Source organism: Bubalus kerabau, chromosome X (assembly GCF_029407905.1).
Source record: "Bubalus kerabau isolate K-KA32 ecotype Philippines breed swamp buffalo chromosome X, PCC_UOA_SB_1v2, whole genome shotgun sequence".
Classification (NCBI taxonomy): Eukaryota; Metazoa; Chordata; class Mammalia; order Artiodactyla; family Bovidae; genus Bubalus; species Bubalus kerabau.
In genome coordinates, this window is record NC_073647.1 from 143,837,518 (window position 1) to 143,853,754 (window position 16,237).

Below are 16,237 nucleotides of genomic sequence, written 5' to 3' on the forward strand. Positions count from 1 at the left end.
GCCAGCAAGGCCTCACTTGCCCAGTTTCACGACCAATGAAAGGGCCCTAATTCAGCGACAGAGAAGAAGGCATCATGCTTTACCCGATGGAGGACCTTGTCTGTCTCAAGCAAGGTCCTGGAACAACATCCCATCATGTGCAACGCAGGAGCAAGCAGGCAGGATGGACACGTTGGCAGGTATCACTGCTGGGGGCTGGGGGAAGCCAGGATTACCAACTGTATGGGAATTGACCTCAGATGATTCCTGTCAGGCAGATGCCCTGGAGAAGGAAATGGCTATGCTCGGCTGGAGAATGCCTGGCAGGCTACACTCAAAGACTGGGACCTGGCTGAACATGCACGCGTGCAGTAACGCAGGCACCCACGCACACAGGCGCCCATGAACGCACAGACTCAGGCACCCGCTTACGCACGCTGGCGGCCAAGCACGCAGCCACGCACCCACACACGCAAGCACATACGTACCCACGCACCCACGCAGGCGCTCAGGCACCCGCATATGCTCGCAGATGCCCACGCAAGCACGCATACGCACAACACACACGCACACAAGAGCGCACGCATGCGCACATAAGAACCCATACTCGTGGGCACCCAAGTCTACCGTTAAGCGGAAACGGCTGATCGAGGAAAGCCGTTGAGGGGCCGACTCCTCATCAGCCGTTTGGTAAGCTATAGTTAGCTGGGCCGTGAGGCAAGGATGTGGGAAGGTTTGTCCTGCGCGTAGGGTGTAGGTGGAGTAGGCACTAGTCAGACCAGGGAAAGACAGAGAGCAAGAACACAACCATTTTGAGTGGCTTCCTCTTCCAACTGCCACTAGAAATTCCTCGATGCCCCTGGGACTTCACAGGGCAAGTATCTTACAGGTAGTTAGGAAAACGCTTGCCCATGTTCTTCTGAGCTGTGTTTGTTGTCACGTACCTATTGTACTTCGTGGTTGCCAGGTAGGCACCTATTTCTCTTTCTCTTCTATGACTTGCCATTCTCCAGCGCTCACTTTAAGGTCCTATAGCCCCAGTGCTATGTGATGGTCTCAGGAAGAGTAGGTCTGGGGAGCATAACCCTTCTCGCCCTTTTTTACTTTATCTTGAGTAATTTTCTTTTCAAGTTTTATCTCCTCTGCCCAATAATCATGTAACCCCTTCTTGGGCCCAACATGTCAGAACCTCTGATGAACAGAGCACCTTCAGCCATTAGACACTGACCCCTCCCTCTAGGGGGCCCCAGAACGCTCATCAGATGAGGCACAGGGCAGACACCAGGTTAAGAATTTGTCTTCCGTCACCCCCTATCCAGAGATCTTTCCTCTTTTGCCTCTCAGATGAAAGGGACCTTAAATCAACTCAGGTAAGGCCAGGACGGGCTTCCCTTGTGGCTCAGTGGTAAAGAATCTGCCTGCCAATGCAGGAGATGCAAGAGACACAGGTTCGATTCCTGGCTTGGAAAGATCTCCTGGAGAAGGAAATGGTAACCCACTCCAGTATTCTTGCCTGGGAAATTCCATAGGCAGAGGAGCATGGCCGGCTACAGTCCATGGGGGTCGCAGAGTCGGACACTTCTTCTCCCTTCCTCCCTCATCACTTCTCACTGGAAGTCTTTCTTTCCCACAAGGGCTTAGTGGGACTAAGGGTAAATCCAGCATGGCTTCTGTGGTGGGAGAGGTGATGAGGAGAGGGAGGGGGGAATAAATCTGATCCTGAAAATAGATTGAAATTTAAAATGCAACTAGAAATAAGACCTGGAGCAAATTCACTAAATGATTGATGAGTAAACTTAGTAATTAAGTCAACCTAGTTTCTTTGCATACGACTTTCCCCCTGAGAATAATCAGCAGAATTCTAAGAAAAGTATTTGCCAAAGTTATCTTATATTTAGTTATCCATAATTCTGTGCAGTGCACAGAGGAAGAAAAAGAAAACCTGGTAAGATGGCCAGGTTCAAGTCTTGCCTGATAATAGAGGTGAATTTTGTGGCTGTTTTGATGATAATTTTTGAGCTAGAACACAAAGTTCTTCCATGTAGAACTTACCAGAAAGAAGTTGGCTGACAGAATCTATAGTGATGAAAGGTTTTTGTAGGCATACATTTTAGGCAAAAAGAAAATAGCGCTTTCACTTGTAAAGCATTGCCTTTGTTATATTTAATGAAGTCTTTCTCTCTAAGGCAGAAGTGGGATAAACAGGCCATGGTGGATTGGGCTCTACCCCTCAAATATAAAGGGGTGGCTGATGAGTTGCTAACACAGGTGAGCAGGAGTAGTGAGAATTCCTACTGTGAGCTGGTCCACCCGCTTCCAGTGAGGACTCTGTCCTCAGAGGGGATTGCCCTTAGGCAGAGTGTCATGTGGAGTCAGTCACTTCTTAGCTCTCAGTTTCCTCATTCTTGAAGATTTCTACAAAAGAAAGCTATTTCTACACCCTTGGGAGTGCTCCAGGACATGCAAAGGGAGTCAGCCAGGGATCTTTGTTTTGATACCTGCTACCAACTGAAGTCACTCAGTCGTGTCTGACTCTTTGTGACCCATGGACTGTAGCCTATCAGGCTCCTCTGTCCATGGGATTTTCCAGGCAAGAGTGGTGGACTAGATTGCCATTTCCTTCTCCAGGGGATCTTCCCGACCCAGGAATCGAACCCAGGTCTCCTGCATTGCAGGCAGATGCTTTACCGACTGAGCCACCAGGGAAGCCCCCCCCCCCCTACCAAACATACCTTCATACAACTGTCATTAGTTACCCTGCCTTTGAACTCCTGTCTGGAGGCAAACACACTGAACCCGTTCCATATACCTGACCCAGTTGAACATTTACTCTTGTTATTATTAAATCATCAGGTTGGCATTTGTGATAAAAAGCAGGAAACTGGGGGAAGAACTAGAGATAGCGGAAACTTACTCTTTGATTGCCTGGAATGACTACTTTCCTTAAATATGCATTGTTTATTTGAAAATATTTAATGAAATCTCCTAGGTAATATTTGATCACAGGTAGTACCCTTGCAAATTTTTTATTGATAGGTAGTGTACATACAGAAGAGTGCATGTAACCTAAATGTAAAGCTCACTGAACTTTCAGAACTTTAAACATGCTGTGGCCAATAAATTGAAGTCGCTCAGTCGTGTCCGACTCTTTGCGACCCCATGGACTGTAGCCTACTAGGCTTCTCTGTCCATGGGATTTTCCAGGCACGAGTACTGGAGTGGGTTGCCATCCAGATCAGTAAAGAGGACTTGGGATTTCCCTAGCAGTCCAGTGTTTAGGACTCCGTGTTTCTACTGCAGGGGGCACGGTTTCAATCCCTGGTCTGGGAACTAGATCCCACAAGCCACATAGCGCAAATAAGTAAATAAATCTTTACCCACAACCCCAGAAGCCCCCTCCCCCAAATACTCATTCCAGACACAGCTTCTCCCCCTTGGGGTAACCAATAGCCTGACCCCTAATAGCAGAGATTCCTTTTGCCTGCCTCTGTACTCTATATAAATAGACACTTATAGCCTGTGCCCTTTTTTCCTGACTTCTCTCAGTCAGCATTCTGTTTGTGAGAGCTTTCCTTATTACTCTGTGTAGTGATACATTGTTTCTTCTCCTTGTTGCACAGCAGTATCAATACACTAGAATGTGTTTATCCGCTTTCCTGTTGATGGACCTTTGGGTAGTTTCCAGTTCAGTTACAAACACCCAAATTCATGTCCTTTCATCAACACATGTATGCACTGTTTTGGGATATGTGCCCAGGAATTACTGGGTCATAGGGGAAGCAGGTGTTCAGCTTTAGTAGGTATCAACTGCTAGCAAACAGTTTCTTTGTGGTTGTACCAGTTTGCACTTCCACTAGCATTGAGGAGACTACTGGTTGCTCTACAGCCTCTCCTAAAATGTACTCAGATCAGTCCCCTACCTACTAAAGTTGAAAGAAAGTTACCTACTGCCTACTAAGGGATGTGGTATTTCTAGTGGCTCAAAATCCAGATTCTGGAACTAGACTTTTTGGGTTCAAATTCCTGCTTCATCCTTTAATAGGTGTGTGACCTTAGACACCGTACTTAATTTTTCTGTGCCTCAGTTTTTTTCTTTTGTAAAATGAGGACAATAACTAGATCATCTACCTCATAGAGTTAAGGATTAAATGAGTTAATGCATGTAGAACACTAAGGATAGTGCCTGGCACATAGACAATACTCCATAAATCTTAGATATTATTTTCATTCAAATGCATCGAAAAAAATCAGTTGCCACCAGTGCAGTAAGAGAGTTGTGTATCTTACTGTAAAAGAAATAGAACGTTTCCCACATATCCTGGGAGGCAGTCAGATAAGTGCCACAAGGGGTCTCTGTATGCAGGAGCAAGATAGCATGCATGTCTGAATCTCGGGCTATGCCAGTCACAGCTAATCCTTGGGAACTTGTATGTGCAAATTCAACTAGAATGTCAGTGCTCCAAAATATTCATAGGAGAGTATGAACCATGTACGGAGAAGGCAATGGCACCCCACTCCAGTACTCTTGCCTGGAGAATCCCATGGATGGAGGAGCCGGGAAGGCTGGTGTCCATGGGGTCGCTGAGGGTCGGACACAACTGAGTGACTTCCCTTTCACTTTTCACTTTCATGCATTGGAGAAGGAAATGGCAACCCACTCCAGTGTTCTTGCCTGGAGAATCCCAGGGACGGGGGAGCCTGGTGGGCTGCCGTCTATGGGGTTGCACAGAGTCGGACACAACTGAAGTGACCTAGCAGCAGCAGCAGCATGAACCATGTATACAATCAGTATAAACGACAGTCTGGGCTTTATTTATTTGGCCAATGAAGCCACTGACATCTCTCCTCTTTAAGTTAGCACATAACAGTTTTTGTGAATTCTTTACAAACTCTATAAACTTTTACAGTCTAGCCCTTGGCAAACTCCACTTTAGGAATTAACATAAATGTGGATTTCAGTAAATAACTATAGATTCAGTAAATATTCCACAGAGGAAAGAGAAATAGTACAGAATTATGATAGGAGAGTAGGTAGGAAGTTTAAAGACACGCAAAGCTGACACTCCAGACTCCATGAGTGAGTCATTGGCTAGAATTGGCTTTTAATGTTAAATATCAGCAAATCATGAAATACATTTTTTGTGGCCATCTTCTAGCTTTTGTTGTTGTTGTTCAGTCACTCCGTCATGTCTCTTTGCAACCCTGTGGACTGTAGCCCACCAGGCTCCTCTGTCCATGGGATTCTCCAGGCAAGAATACTGGAGTGGGTTGCCATGCCCTCCTCCAGGGGATCTTCCCCACCCAGGGATGGAACCCACATCTCCTGCATTAGCAGGTGGAATCTTTACCACTGAGCCACCAGGGAAGCCCATCTTCTATTACAGCTTGCACTGTGTTTAGCCGCTCAGTTGTGTCCAGCTCTTTGCGACCCCGTGGACTGTAGCCCTCCAGGCTCCTCTGTCCATGGAATTCTCCAGGCAAGAATACTGGAGTGGGTTACCACACTCTCCTCCAGGGGATCTTCTCAGCCCAGGGATTGAACCCAAGTCTCTGGCATCACAGGCAGATTCTTTAGCATCTGAGCCACCAGTGTAGCTTGCTGCTGCTGCTGCGAAGTCACTTCAGTCGTGTCCAACTCTGTGAGACCCCATAGACAGCAGCACACCAGGCTCAGCCATCCGTGGGATTCCCCAGGCAGGAACACCGGAGTGGGTTGCCATTTCCTTCTCCAATGCATGCAAGTGAAAAGTGAAAGGGAAGTCGCTCAGTCATGTGCGACTCTTCGCAACCCCATGGACTGCAGCCTACCAGGCTCCTCTGTCCATGGGATTTTCCAGGCAAGAGTACTGGACTGGGTTGCCATTGCCTTCTCCACCAGTGTAGCTTAGTGGGTCGCAACTCTGGCTGCCTATTAGACTCACCTGGGGGGACTTCCCTAGTGGTCCAATGGTTGGGACTCTATGCTTCCACTGCAGACGGGGGTGGGGGAGTGACTAGGGTTTGTTCCCTGATCTGAGAACTAGTTTCCCACACACTACTCAGTGTGGTCAAAGAAAATAGAATTACCTGGGGAACTTTAAAAAATTCACATTCCCCCCAACAACAACAACAAAAAATGCTCAGCTCTTCACCTAGAAATGTCAATGACATTTGTTTGTCAGCAGGGCCCAGAATTTTTTCTTTCTCAAGGTCTCCAAGTGATTCCAATGGGCAGCCAGAGACGGGAAATATTTCCTTCTGAGTGCCACTGCAACAATCCTGGCGCTGCTGTCTGAATGGTTGTCTCTTGCAGTGGGGTCACAGCGAGGATCCTGAGTAGTTTCTGTGGAGCCTGTCTGGTTTAGTCAAGAAAAGCTCAAAACACTAGCTCAACGGGTTTTTATCTGGTACATTTTCTCTCCTACCTATCACTTCAGAATATTCCAATCTATCTTAAGCCTTCCTGTGGTTTCTAAAGCACAATACTTTCTGAACTGAAGACTTACCATTTCCAATCTCATGGGCTATGATTTAATCTAGAGCAGAACTAAACAGAACTTAAGTATCCCAATTAGTAATTGGATTGAAAAGTCTCGGGAAAGTGCCCTTCATAAAAGAGTGAACTTGTGCTTTATGTGATGGTTGTTGCTATCACCTGTGGGTTCAACTGCAGGAAAAATAGGAAAAAGCCATGGAATAATCATTGTATTGGGTTGGCCAAAATGTTCATTCTGGTTTTTCCATGAAATGTCACAAGAACCCAAATGAACTTTTTGGCCAATGCAATATTTGCATGTGAATTTGAGTTTCTGGCTCAGCCACTTGTTAGCTATGAGTCCTTGCCTTCTCTGAGCAGATGTTTCATGAAAGATGGAAGCATTAGCAGATCTCAGAAGGAAATTTTATAGATTAAAGGAGCTAATGTTAGTGGTGCTTGGCAAGGAGTGAGTCCCAAGTAAATGGCAGTTACCCTAGTGTGTTATTCAGCTAATGCTATAATGCTGCTCCATAGCAAACACCCCACCCCTAAATCTTAGTGGTTGACTAAGACACCATTGACGTTCTTACTCGTGTGTCTGTGGGTCACTTATGGCAGCTCTGCTTAAGGTTGTGAATCAGACTGAGGTCTGTTCATATGTGTCTCATTTTGCAGTCAGCAGCTTCCTGGGGTATGCACTTCTCATGGCAGATGACAGAAATACAAGAAGAACTTGGCAGAAATTTGCAATGCCCTTTAATATCTCAGCGCAGAACTCATTAATGATCACTTGTGCCCATTTTCCCTTAGCCCGAGCAAGTCATATGGCGAATTTCAAGGTCAATGGGCTGGAGAAGTATAATCTACCTAGTGAAACTATGGCACAATACAGAGAATAGAAGGAGAAATTTCGAACAAATAATACATTCTTCCACACTTCCCTTCTGCATGGTGTCAACAGAGGAGAAACGAAGGGTGGGTAAGGAGGGAAGAAAGAAATAGTTGGATCCCTTAGGAACTCTACCTTGTGCCTCATTTGTAAGTGCTTGGCTGGCCTCCTTTGTAGAACTGGTCCAGCACTCGTTGCAGGCACAGAAAAGCAGTTCTGTGGGCATGGCAGCTTTCTGGATCCTCCCCCACTCCAGGTATTTGTGATGAGAGACACACTACTCAGAGACAGTCTAGAATTCACCAGAAGCCTTCTTACATTCTGCTTGCAGGAACACGTCTAATTTTATTTAGGAAGACAAACAGAAGCAAGAGCTGGTGAAATTCAGCAAAACAGACTATACTATATACCAGGTGTCAAAATAACCAGATCTTTGTCTAAATTCAACCCCTTCTCTTTACCCTTTCAACAACTTTTTAATGTATGGGCGCTGTCTCTTATGATTTGCTCCAAATGACATCATCTCTTCTCCAGTATATAATAAAGTGAATTGGTCAGTCGCGTCCGACTCCAGGGAGCCTACCAGGCTCCTCCGTCCATGGGATTCTCCAGGCAAGAGTACTGGAGTGGGTTTCGATTTCCTTCTCCGGGGATCTTCCCGGCCCAGGGATTGAACCCGGGTCTCCCACATTGCAGGCAGACGCTTTAACCTCTGAGCCACCAGGGAAGACCCCAGTATATAATGGTGGTAGACTAAGAGTCCTTCATTTGAATTCTAATATTTCATTTGTATTTCAAATCTAGGTGAATAGGCAGCCCCACCTCTATTTAACCAGAGGGTTCTGGCCAAGTATGTAGTGTGGTTGTAGACAGTTACCAGATACACCCTCATAATTCACTAATTTCAGGAGGAGTATAGTGAATTAATCAAAGGTGCTTAACTGTCATAACTGAGGATCACTCATAAAGTATCTCAAGATATCAACCTGTATGAAAGTCATCTCCCTAAAGATCTTTGTTGAAGGATATTTAGCAACGATCAGAGGATGGCAGGCAGAGCTGGGCTCTGTTACAATCTCAGAAGGGTTACACAACCACCCTTCTCTGGGTGTGGTCCCTGGACCTCCAACATCAGAATCATCATGACTGTTAAAAATGCAGAGTCACAGGCAACCCCCAGACTTAATGAATTGGAATTTCTGGGTGCAGGACCTAAGAATTTCCACTTCTGTATACATCAAGGCTTTTGTATAACCTCAAATATAGACAAAGTTCTCATACATCTTTGATTCCAAGTATCAGTTATGGAAAATGTAAAGTTTTTCTAATGCCAAGTTAGTCATTCTCGCTGTTAAACGAAAAGGATCTCTTTCATTATTACTATTACTGAAGGTTTTTTTAAAAGACTAAATTTGTTGAAACTTTCAGCCAGGGTACTACTGTAATAAGATTTCTTTTGCCCCCTTCGCTTTTTTTTTTTTTTTAACATAATTTGAACATTTGAAACTATTTTTCATTAAAACTATTTCAGTAATAACCATTTTCCTATCATTTTCTCAAATACAAATGGCCTACAAAACAAACTTGTATAAACATTTTTAGATGAAAGATGCAAGTTAAGAGACACAATTATTGGGAAGGACAGGAGATTTTATTCGTGTGTTACATTTAACACATTTTCCCCCTAATGAATAGATGATAAACTGCCTTTTGATGGTGTTTTAGGTAAAAGGACTGTCTTCGGTGAAAGTGGTGTAACCACCTAAATAAGGATTATCTTTCATCTTCCACTTAGTAAGTATATTTTAATATATTTAATCTGTGTGCGTGGGATAATAAAAAGCATCAACTGCTTCAATAAGTGAATTAAACAAAAAGACAGTTTTGAGAGCTGAGAGAAGTATAAAAAACATCAACCAAGAACAAGTCTAATGGACTCCTCCCTCCCTTTTCTACCTTCTTTCACCTCCTATTATTACATGTAAGTGTAAAGGGGTTCATCTTAACGGATTCCTGCTTCCAACTATGTGGAAAGTGAATTGGAATCATTTGGAATATTCTGAAAGCTTACTGTAATCATGAACACAGAGATGTAAAAAGATGTTGAAACATCTGTTTTCCAGATCAAGACTATCACCCAGATAGTTGGGGGAAAAAAGTCTTCCATTATCTCGCCTTTAATCCAATTAGCAAATACATGTCATTCTAAAAGATTCTGGTAACCATTGCTCAGAGGGAGAACAATCCAGAAAAGAGACACAAAAAGGATATTTTCAGCACCATGAAATTTAAGGACTAACAGAACTATGGTAAGAAAGATAATGATAAAGCTCATGCATTTAAGACTTTTATGTGGTTGGGCTCAGAGTTTTTTTATTTTATGACAAGTAAATAGTTCAGTAACAAGAAGAAAACAATATTACCTTCAAAGATTTTCAACCGAAAAAATATTTCCCTGTGAAAATACCAAGCTCTTTCCTGACCAACAGGATTGGAATGTCAAGGCTTCAAATGCATTCACTGAGCATTTATTTCTATTTTGAATTTCCCTAAACTGTTTGCCTCAACATATCCTCCCAACATTTTTGAGAGAGGTCAAGGGTTTAAGAGGCCCTGGGCTTTAAGCTAACAATTCTGGTTCACAAACATATCTCATGTCAAAGGTTGAGTGTGCTATAGAAAGTGAAGTTGCTCAGTCATATCTGACTCTTTGCGACCCCGTGGACTGAAGCCCACCAGGCTCCTCCGTCCATGGGATTCTCCAGGCAAGAATACTGGAGTGGGTTGCCATTCCCTTCTCCAGGAGATCTTCCTGACCCAGGGATTGAACCCGGGTCTCCTGCATTGTAGGCAGACGCTTTACCGTCTGAGCCACCAGGGAAGTCTTGAGTGTGCCATAGCTGAACATAAAATGGCCACATCTGTTCAGCTGCCTGGTGATTTTACTTGCAGTATCCAGCACATTGGGCTATTACAGTGCTCCTTCAGTAAAAGGTCTCATTGTAACTTGATTCTATTTTCTTTTACTGAGAATCAGTTTTGTGTTTGGTTCACAGCTATTCATAACTAAACTTTGAGTTTCTCCACCAGAGTCTTGATGCCTGTTTCCAAAACAAATACTGTGCCTTAAAATTGGCCTACACAGATATTTTCCTTAATTGAAGAGTGAAAGATTTTTACCCCAATTTATTCATTTTTGTTTCTGTATTGTTTTAATGTATCTGACATGTGTGATCTTATGCATATATACACCATATCTCTCCCCACAATCCTCAGGCATGTCACATCTTCAGACTTCTACTAATGTGCTTGGCATATTTTCAGGCCAAGGTGAACTCTGAATTTGCATACTCAAGACTTCCCAGAAACTCTCAGCTGCTCTGATGTCCTTACTTCTTTACCCTCACCTCTGTATTGCTCTGGGTATCATTGGGTCCATGAAGTTATCTGCATTTGATTAACTGAGTGGAAGAGGAGATAGGCCTCTGAAGGAGGATCTCAAATACATGAAGTTCATCTCTATTCTTTGTATTTCAGATGCATGATATTTGTAAATCACTTATTTCTAGTTGCACATGTGATAGAAGCTTTGCTTCCTCCATATACACAAACACGTTGTCACATATTATATCATGATGATAGAAATAATTGCAAAGGTAAAGTAAATGATGGCAGTGGTTACATTGTAAACAACTTAGTCAGAGCAGGTCTTTGTTATGAGAGAATATGTAAGGAAAGGGTTTATTGAAGTATGAGAGAGAGTCGTATTGAAATCAGGGCTACCATTCCATGTAAGAAGACCAGGTATGTATGCCCAAAGGCATAAGTGGTTTCAACCTATTCATACTGAGGATAATTTGGGGGCACAGGAATGAAAAAGCAGGATAGACGGTGAATCATACAAGTATCTTGGTAGAAAATGTCTCAGATCATCCTTTCGTTTGGTAAATTAATAAAAATCATTACACACATAAAGATGGAATTTGTCATGTGATATGGATGAGTAAAGTGCTTAAAATGATCACAAAATGTTCTTTTCACCAGGCCATCAAGCTCTTTCCCTTGTTTTTTCACATTTTCTTTTGTGTCCTTTAGTAACTTGGTTTTGGACTGTACTTGATTTATATCCTGTTAGTATCATGTACGCAGAAGGCAATGGCACCCCAGTCCAGTACTCTTGCCTGGAGAATCCCATGGACAGAGGAGCCTGGTAGGCTGCAGTCCATGGGGTCGCGAAGGGTCGGACACGAATGAGTGACTTCACTTTCACTTTTCACTTTCATGCATTAGAGAAGGAAATGGCAACCCACTCCAGTGTTTTATCCTGGAGAATCCCAGGGATGGCGAGGCCTGCCGGGCTGCCTCTATAGGGTGGCACAGAGTCAGACACGACTGAAGCGACTTAGCAGCAGTAGCATTCATTTTTGTAAAGGCCACTGCTTGAAGTACTCTGGACTTGTGTGTGCAGTTGTGACTGCAATAAATAGGGCACAATTCCTAGCATATATGATAGACTCCAGATCAATATTTGCTGAATGAATGAAAAAAAATAGTGGCTTTAGACTGAATTATGGTGGCAGATTTGCACATGCACACACACACACATTTTTTTTTTTTTTTTTACCATTATGGGGATGAACCGGAATTATTTAAGATGTAAAGCTTAGTTCTGGAAAAGGGAATGTCAACCCACTCCGATATTCTTGCCTGGAGGGTATAGTCCATGGAGTTGCAAAGAGCTGGACACCACTGAGTGACTGAGCACCTCACTAAACTGGGGGGGGGGTGCAGAAAAAAGATTTAAAGCTTAGTTCTAAATAGGGATGCCTCTATTGATATTTGACTATTACGAACCCCACCCCCCATAGGGTTCTCTGAATCTGAACTGGAGTACCTTTCCCTGTCCTTGCAGTGAGCTGCAGATACTTGATCTCTCCAGTGGAGACTGCCAAACTTTGTGGGCAGAAACCTGGTCTTATATCATCTTTGAAGTTCTCACTGCACCTAATCTAGGGCATACCCAAAGAGAAGGTACTATTAGTACCCCCATTTTCAGATGAGGAAACTGAGGTTAAGCAACTGAAGTCATCTGAAGTTAAAGTCAGATAGTTAGTGGTGAAGACAGTGCTAGTGTCTGATCCCTGGCAGTGTGATGCCTGAGGCTCCTCTGCCTAGGGTAATGCATCAGAAAGGTAGCTGCTACCCTTTTTTTCCCCCAAAAAAGTAAGGTAAGTAGTCAACTATGAAATTACAACTCAAAGAATAAGAGTAACAAAACAACTAAGTGTTCTAGACCTGCCAAGACATTGGAGTAACTTAGATAGAAATTATGAAACCGTATTATTTCTGTCCTGGGTATTTACTCAACAAGATCCTGGCAAATAAATCCAATTCAGGAGAGACATTCAGGGGAATCATTTCCTTTTCCCTCTCTGTAGACACTACATCGTTCAAGTGACGAGGAAGACCTAAAAGGGAACCTGTTGTGTGAAATTAGTAGTATGGATCAAACAGAGTGTGGCCAGTCCTCTGGAATTGTCTGAAACTCTCCAGTGAGAAGCAAAGGGAATTTTTCTCTAGTATGGTGATCCTCTCACAGCTGATGCCCCATCCTCTGTCTCTCTTCCTTTTGGCCAGTTTGCTTCTTGAAGCTAGGCAAAACATCCTTAAAGAAATGGGCATCCTCTGCCTCTCTACTTTCAATTATCAGTAGTTTGGGAAGCTTTGTGGAGTCTGTAGGACATGGGCCAGTTAGGAGAGAATCAGAGGGATGGGGGCAGTGGTGAGGGAAGAGACATACACAGGGAGACAGTGAGACATGGAGAGACGCGAAATGACACTGAAAGTCCTTGAGAATGTACTGACTTTAGAAAGCCTTTTAAAAACCAATCACTAATTCAATATGGTGAATTACCTTAAAGTAGTTTGTAGAGTGTTTCCTGGGAACTGGAGGTCACTTCAAAGGAAATAAATAAACCACAGCTAATGTGCTGATGTTTTAAAGAGAAAAGGCAATTGCTAAAAATGACCGTCCAATTTCCATTACTTACTACAGTCATTAGAAACAAGGAATATGTATATTGATCTGAAGTGGTTCAAACAGTATTTTCTTTGTTCAAACCAATTTAGCTGGAGGAAAAGTCAAGAGTTTGCCTTGTGTGGGGGCGGTGGGGGGGCATTGTGGAGAGAAAGAGATTCTTTAAATAAAGAACTGTTGTTTTTCTATCCTAGGGCCACTGACCTAAGAAAAATAACTGGGTTTCTATTAAAGCAAAGCAATTTTTGCCCCTGATCAAGCAATTTTTGCCCCTGATCACCATTGGTTTAGCTCTAGGCCCTCGAGACTCAAAGTAGGTTTGGAATTAGCAATATCAGTACAATCTGGGCATACATTAGAAAGGTAGACTCTCTGGCCCTACCCCAGTCCTAACTGAATCATAATCTAGTTAATCATAATCATAATCATGAAACGATTCATATGCACATTGTTTGAGAAGTACTAGTCTAGACAAACATGAATGGTTATTTAAACATTTGATAGACAAAAGAGATGGTTAAATAAAGGAGGAAATACTATCTGATAAAAGCACTTTTGTCCAAAGATTTGTTGGTGTTGATAAACTTGCTCCTATCCACTTAAGCCAGGTTTGAAGTAAAAACTTAATAGGCCCATTCTGAAATGACTTTTACCAGCTCCAGTGTCCTCATGGTTGCCTGAGCTCCCACAAATGGTTGCTGACTTTGTTTGTGTCCCCAGGTGAGCAGAAATGAGTGAACAAGCAGAAAAGAGTGAACAAGCAGAAAAGAGTGAACAAGCAGAAAAGAGCAGTTCCGTGCGAGAGAGACCTGCACGTCAAAGTTCTCCTGAGAAACCAAGTGAGAAGGAACTGAAGCATATGAAACGGTTGGATCGGCAGTTAAAACGGTTGTCACTTCAAAATCCCGGGCCTCAGGTAGCCAACTTTAATCCTAAAGTAAGGCAGCAGATCAAGAAAGGGCAAATGGCAAAGAAAAATGAGTCTGTTCCTGAAAAACGTGAAGTCAACAAGTATGACGAAAAGGGCAGGCTCACCTTCAATGAGGCTGACCTGTGTGACTGCCTTGATAAAGACTGCATGGGTTGCTTCTACCCGTGCCCCAAGTGTAACTCCACCAAGTGTGGGCCCACTTGCCGCTGCAACCGCCGCTGGGCCTACGACACCATAGTCGATGAGAATGGGGAGGTCATCAGAAAGATGCCATTCGACCTCTCCGACTAGGTGCAGCCCTCCGGGCTGATCAATTTTCTCTGCTTGGCAGTTAAACCAGCCTCTTTCTCCTGGGTGAATTTTAGGACTGGGGGAAAAAAGTTTTAAAAATATAGTTTAGACTAGTTAGTGTTCTCTGAAGCCGGTACAGCGTCTGCCTGCAATGCAGGAGACCTGGGTTCGATTCCTGCGTTGGGAAGATCCGCTGGAGAAGGAAATGGCAATCCACTCCAGCACTCTTGCCTGGAAAGTCCCATGGACGGAGGAGCCTGATAGGCTACAGTCCATGGGGTTGCAAAGAGTCAGACACAACTGAGCCACTTCACTTTCACTTTCTCTAACCTTCCTGCTGTGATGACTCAGATTCCTCCTCTGGTAACCAGCAACTCCATTGCTACTCTGCTCTCAGATTAAAAATCCCTTTCCTCTTTGCTGGTACCTTAGGAGATGGAGTTTTAGGATTTTTAGAATTCTGTAGCTGAGAGCTTGTCTTGACATAGAACATATGTTTATAATAGCTAGTTACCATTAGGATCTTACACTTTATCAATTCTAAATCAGAACTGCTATTTGGATTGACTTGGCACTGCATACTCATAGTCTCATTTTTTAGTGTTACTGTTTTAACAATATTAAAATGAAATTTGTTTCTTTTTTAAAAAAAAACCTTTAATAGGCCCTATGGCCATGTGGCCCAACATATGAGCACAAAAGCAGAGATTCAATTTAATTGATATCCAAAATGCCAACTGGAAGCAGACTTCAAAGGACAAATTTTAATCTAAATGTTACATAGAAATGATTTTAAAGCATTTTTTTGGTGGCTAAGGTTACCAGGCACACAGAACTGACCAAGGCATTTTGATATCCAAAATGCCAACTGGAAGCAGACTTCAAAGGACAAATTTTAATCTAAATGTTACATAGAAATGATTTTAAAGCATTTTTTTGGTGGCTAAGGTTACCAGCCACACAGAACTGACCAAAATTCCTAAGGCCTAAGTTGCATTTGGTCTTGGAGGTACAGGATTTAAGGAAATTCAGCTAGAGTTTCTGCTGACCTCAGTGAAGATACCATCTCAGAAGACTGTTGTGAAACATCTGGGCCGGGTTTGGCAGCTACTGCGCAAAACTGTTTTTAGGGAAAAATCTCTATGAAAATGTTCACACCCACAGCGTCATCGGGAAAGTTTCTCTTCAGTCATCTTTGATATCAAGTTTTATTCAAATGATCCGTAAGGAGAAAATTGCTTTTCCCACTTTTCCATGTTTACTTCTCATGAACATTTAATTGCTTCTTCTGAAGCTTTGGATTCGGCACAAAGAGACTTTCCACTGAACACAGTTGTGCAGGCACTGGCTGAGGCTGCAGACGTAATGGGCTAAAAATAGACCAAAGGCCCCTATCTCCATCCCACCAAATGGCTATGTATGTTTACTCACTAGAAAATATTCACCTGAGACCACTTTTGCCTCTGACTAACTCCCCCGAAATCTGTGTGGCAAATTCATTAATAAAAATTATTAACTATTCATTAATAATTAATTAATATTAATTAATTAATAAAAATTAATTTTCCTTACTTTGATTTTTTTGCGTGTGTGAGAAAGTGTGTATGTTTTAGACCCAAGAGAAAAAAATACAACTTTTTTCCCCCTTCCCTA

The 16,237-nt window shown here is 43.0% G+C and overlaps 1 protein-coding gene across 1 annotated transcript; it reads left to right on the forward strand.

The window, feature by feature from the left end:
• The first annotated feature begins 579 nt into the window (after window positions 1-579).
• On the forward strand, window positions 580-16,003 carry LOC129640420 (ARL14 effector protein-like). Its single transcript, XM_055565775.1, has 3 exons — window positions 580-669; window positions 9,051-9,119; window positions 14,083-16,003. Exon 3 carries the CDS (start codon window positions 14,093-14,095, stop codon window positions 14,582-14,584), a length of 492 nt encoding a protein of 163 aa, XP_055421750.1. The 5' UTR covers window positions 580-669; window positions 9,051-9,119; window positions 14,083-14,092; the 3' UTR covers window positions 14,585-16,003.
• Window positions 16,004-16,237: the final 234 nt, after the last annotated feature.